The sequence below is a fragment of the Protomyctophum bolini genome (genome assembly GCF_963924005.1).
Source record: "Protomyctophum bolini genome assembly, chromosome: 24".
NCBI classification, from domain to species: Eukaryota; Metazoa; Chordata; class Actinopteri; order Myctophiformes; family Myctophidae; genus Protomyctophum; species Protomyctophum bolini.
The window spans coordinates 7,652,238-7,657,237 of record NC_137885.1 but is presented as its reverse complement, the minus strand read 5'-3'; the positions used below and the strand labels follow the sequence as shown (position 1 = coordinate 7,657,237).

General features: G+C 43.6%; 1 protein-coding gene across 1 annotated transcript in view; it reads right to left on the bottom strand.

The window, feature by feature from the left end:
* Positions 1 to 4,121, bottom strand: part of atp1a1a.4 (ATPase Na+/K+ transporting subunit alpha 1a, tandem duplicate 4) — a 26,561-nt gene extending 22,440 nt beyond the window's left edge. The window contains exons 1-2 of the mRNA XM_080758201.1: positions 3,934 to 4,121; positions 2,948 to 3,067 (exon numbers count right to left, since the gene is read on the bottom strand). Coding sequence (XP_080614327.1) covers positions 2,948 to 3,067; positions 3,934 to 3,945 — 132 coding nt within the window. The 5' untranslated portion in view covers positions 3,946 to 4,121. The remainder of the gene's footprint in view (positions 1 to 2,947; positions 3,068 to 3,933) is intronic.
* Positions 4,122 to 5,000: the final 879 nt, after the last annotated feature.

Genomic DNA, 5,000 nt, shown 5'->3' with positions numbered 1-5,000 from the left:
ATGCACTTCTCTCCGGTTTTCTCTTGGTTTAACTTTACAATATAGGTGGAATCTGTCAACATTTTGTGAGCTTGTAGATCAGCTATTTTCACTATTTCTGAACGTAAAATCAATACTTAGGTGGTTAAGGTGGTCCATGTGTTAAATAAATAAATAAATAAGCCATGTCAAAGATAACGCATTATTATATCTAAAAAAATATTATTAATATTATTAATATTATTAATGTCAAATATAATCTATCATGACTTCAACCCAGTTGGAGAATAAATGACCTTTCATGGGAGATTCCCCAGGACACTGGCACACTACAGCACGACTCAATGACACTTGAAGGGCACTTTCCAGCACACATTATACCACAGGGATTCTCACAAAAACAAAATACAATTTTGGTAGCCCCCAAACCCTCCTGTGGAATCCCCCAGTGTTAATTTAACTCATGCGAGTGTGTACAAATGGACACCCCAGGACCTGGCTGTGAAGGGTGGTCTGGTTCCCGGAACCCAAATGTTGAGAAACAGTGGATTAACATTCATATATTAATGAGTTATTCATATTATTAATGAGTTACGATAATATCGTGACTGACATCTTAGAGCAGAGTGCATTCGGAGGACTTGCCATGAATGGTTAAGTCGTTTGTGAGACTGTCGGCTTTCAACGACCTCTGCCAAGGGCACTGCTTTTTTTAACCCATTCAGACCTGAGGCCGATTCTACAAATATCTTCTAAATCCTATAACAAGTCTTCTGAAAAACACACGTTGCTAAATATCAGTGGTGCTCAAAACCTTTTCATGTCAAGAACCCTAATTTTTGGCCCCTATTCGACCCCCATCTCAAAACATTTTGTTCCAGGGAACCCCCCCCCCCCCCCCCAGAAGCAAATATTTGAATAAAAAATCAACGCTTTAAAACTTAAAATAATATATATATTCAAAGGATTTGCACACATTTTCAAAATCTTTCAAAAATAGCAGATGTACAAGCTTCTTGTATATATCTGCTATTTTTCCAATAGCCAAAGTACCATGATAAAACAATGCCTTTTAAGCTCGACAGAGACTCAGAAGTTTGACACAGACTTACAGGAGACACCGTGACATGCAGAACTTTAACAATGACAGAACAACAAGATAGTTCAGCACTTTTAACAATAACAGAACGACAAGATAAGATAGTTCAGGGAAGCTGAAGGGCATAGATAGAGGTCTTTTCTTCCCTCGTAATGCCACAGCTCTGCTAAAAAGGGAAATAAACTCTCTTCGTGTGAGGCCACGGAGAGTAATGCTCACTAATCAGCAGTGTCCATTTTGTTGATTAAGACTAAAGACTAAAAGACTAAGGTTTTTGATATTTAGTCGAATGGGCAAAAGACTAAGACTGAATCAGAATCTGCTGTTAAAGATAACACTGCATACCGTAACTGATAGCTGCACAGGCGTTACTTTGACACGGTTTGTATATTATAAATCATTGAAACAGGTTGGTGTTTCGACAAGTTTTATTAGCAGCCTGAGACTCTCCTGAACTCTGAGAGCTGCAGGACCGTCAGCGACCTTGGCAATGACCTTGGCTGATGACTGCTTGCTTGCATGCGGGGTGGGGGTCGACGGACAGAGCCGATGACCTTGCACTGCCAATTAATCCGCGTGGATCGCTCAACAACAAGTCTTTATCTAAACTTTAGCCTGCCTGCCTACACACCGTGTCCCCCCCCCCCCCCCCCCCCTCACACACACACACACACACACTGCATCTCAGAGGAATGCTCAATCTGGATGAGGGTGGTGGGTAAAGTACTCATTTATTCATTACATTTATTTTTCATTTCAAATGCATACAAATCTTTTGAAAACATGTCGTAGATGGCTATTTTCAAATGGCCTGGAATGTATAGTGCTTGAAGTGGTTCATGTTAAGTTTTGTAATAATAATCCAAATCTAAAAAACTAACTAACTAAAGGTTTTCAAATAAATGTAGTGGAGTAAAAAGTACAATATTTGGATCCGAGATGTAGTGGGAGTATAGAATTGAAAAGGATTGGATATACTCAAGTACTTATTTACTTATTACCACTGTGGATGAGTACGTACATGTATGTGGTTATTATGCCTTAAGGGAAATGAGGAGTTCCTTAATAACAGTGTGGGCTGGTTGAGACGGTGCACCGGACCACACTGCACCGCAGGCTAGTGATCTGCTTAAGAATCACACTGGCTAGACGCTAGCATGGCATTTCATCCCCAAACCCTGACAATAACACGGTAATTATCGCCGTGTCTCGGGGAATTGCAAAGCAACATCCACACGCAGAGGGAGCATTAACCAAAAAAGAAAGAACTGCCTTCACGGAGTCACGTTCATACTACATTGTTGTCAATGTCACCTAAAAATACAGCCGGAGCAGTTGTCGTGTGTATAGTGCTGTCACTGACTCTTGAGTGCAAAAATTGCCATCTCTGGTCTATTTTTACACCTCACAGGAGTACAGTTAACACTTGGTGCTTAAGCACCTTGCAGTGACAGCTGGGTTTATGCGTTGTCAAAAGGAAGAGTGAGTAACACTTTGTATCTCACAGCAAGCAGCTGCAGTCCCAGCCCACTCAAATCAATCCACTGAATCCAATGAATGGACCCACCCCCTTAATTAGCTTAGCCTTTTGTTAACTAACTCAGTGACTGAAGTGACCTCTTCCTTAAGTGTGACTTGAAGTAAACATCGGTGACATCCTTTCGTCACCGTTCCTCTTGTCTCAGAGACGAGCACAGAATGGAACGTTTTGCATTCACCGGCGTCTGTACGCTCTCTGCGTTACGCTGTCAAGGGGCTTGACTCATATCATAAGCAAGCTGTAAAAGTTTACAAGCTTTTTTTGGAGCGGGGGGGGGGGCTTGTGTGTGTGTGTGTGAGGTGTTTCTTATTTTTCCTCATCGTACTCACCATGTCCACCTCTTTCTTCAGGTCCTCCATGTTCAGTTTCTTGGCTTCCTTCTTCTGCTTCTTGGTCTGCTTCTTGCCATCCTCGGAGGTGGCCGCCAGCTTGTACTCATCTTTACCTCTCTGCGAGAAAGAAGAGACAGAGAGAGACACGGTTAGTTAGCTAGCCGAAGTTATTTGCGTTTCATCTATAATACCCCCACCTCGCGGGATACGAGAGGGAGCTTATTCCAACGCGCAAGCTTTTGCAGCAGCACTTCCTCGTCGAATGCGGCGCGGTGCCAGGCAGACGCACGTTTTTTCTTTTCTTCCTTTCAAACACAGCACTTGTGTCAACTCCTGTTACGAAAGTACTTTCAGGATTATCAGGATTTTCGAGTCCTGCTACGTGCCCCCCGACCCCCCTCCCCCCCTCCCTCCTCAGACCCATTTCAAAATCCCCTCTTATGATGTCCTGAAAACAGGAAAACAGGCACACACACACGCACACTCACACACACACACATGCACAGTACACACGCAGAAAAGCAGGTCAACTGTTTTGCTTTCATGATAAAGATTTTCGAAATGCAAACACAGAGATTAAGTTTTAAGGAAAAGTTTGCTTGTGAGGGCACTCTCCCCCCCACCCCCCACAACCACACACACACACACACACACACACACACACTAGTGTGTGTCACGCTGAACCAATAACTCATGACGCGAACCGGCCGTGAACTCAACAGCTTGTTACAGGAAGCACATGAAGGAAACAGAAGGGAGAACGTGCCATAGAGTGGAATGGAACGAAGGAATATGATAGGAATTTAAAAACAGAATAGAAGAAAGAACCAAAAAAGAAGGGGGGAAAAAAGCCCTAACCTGGACTGCTGTTCGTGAGTGCCAGGTTAGGGTTTTGTCAGTTTAAGAACCAAAATGAGAACAAGTTCAAAGTTAAGAAAACAAGGTCATTAGGGAAAGTTTAAAAAAAAACAAAGTCCACTTACTCCGAGCCCCATGGTTGCAGCAACAACCCAACGCAGGTCTGGCCGGTTGGAAGAAGAGCAATCCAATATATTCTCTATGAACCTCACTCCGCCTCTCTCTCTCTCTCTCTCTCTCACTCTCTCTCTCTCTCTCACTCTCCCTCGTGAGTGAGTGAGTGACTTGTGTTCCTTCCTTCTCTCTCACAGGAGAAGAGCAGACGGGGGCTGTGACACTTTGCATGCCTTTATACCCACAATGCCTTCTACCTGGGGGGGGTGGAGCTATGTGGGGGTGGTGTGTGTGGGTGTGGGTGTGGGTGGGGGTGGGGGGGATACCGGACGGACAGGTGAGTGTGGAAGAGGGTGGGTGGGGGGGGGGGTGGAGGCAGGGGGAGTGGTCACGGGAGTGGTGTGTGTGAGAGAGAGAGAGAGACTCCCACCTCCCTTTCAGGGGAGGGGCGAGGTCGCCAAAGCGGTCGAGTCCCCGTCTCTCTCTCTCTCTCTCTCTCTCTCCCCCTCTCTCTCTCTCTCTCAATTCAACAGAGCTTTATTGGCATGCAATAACGTACATTTACGTCGCAAAAAGCAAGTGTCCAAAATGTAATAAAGACAATTTTTAGGAAGACATTTGTAAAGTATGTACAGTTGGAGGGGGCACAGCTGTGTGTTAAAACAGTTATGTTATTATATATCGGTACAGATAGTGCAGGAAACTCTTGCTGGTCTATTCCCTTTATCTACTCTCACGGACAGACAGATATTGTGATTACTTTTATATCCTTTCATGTTTCCTGTTTCTTGTTAAGTCTTTGTCTGTAATTCGGCTCAACTATATCAAATGCTGTCGTTCATTTCATTTGATTTGGTTTCAAACGATAGTGATTTATTGATATCGATGGCAAAAAACCTTCCTCTCTCTTTCCGTCTCTCAATTTTCAATTCAATTCAATTAAAAATATGGAGCTTTATTGACACGAGAGAACATTTAAAACAATGCATGTACAGTTGAATATAAAATGTAGACTCTCCCTTTTCTCATTCATTCAGTTCTGTCTTGGCACTCGACCGGTTAACCTTCACCTGTTCGA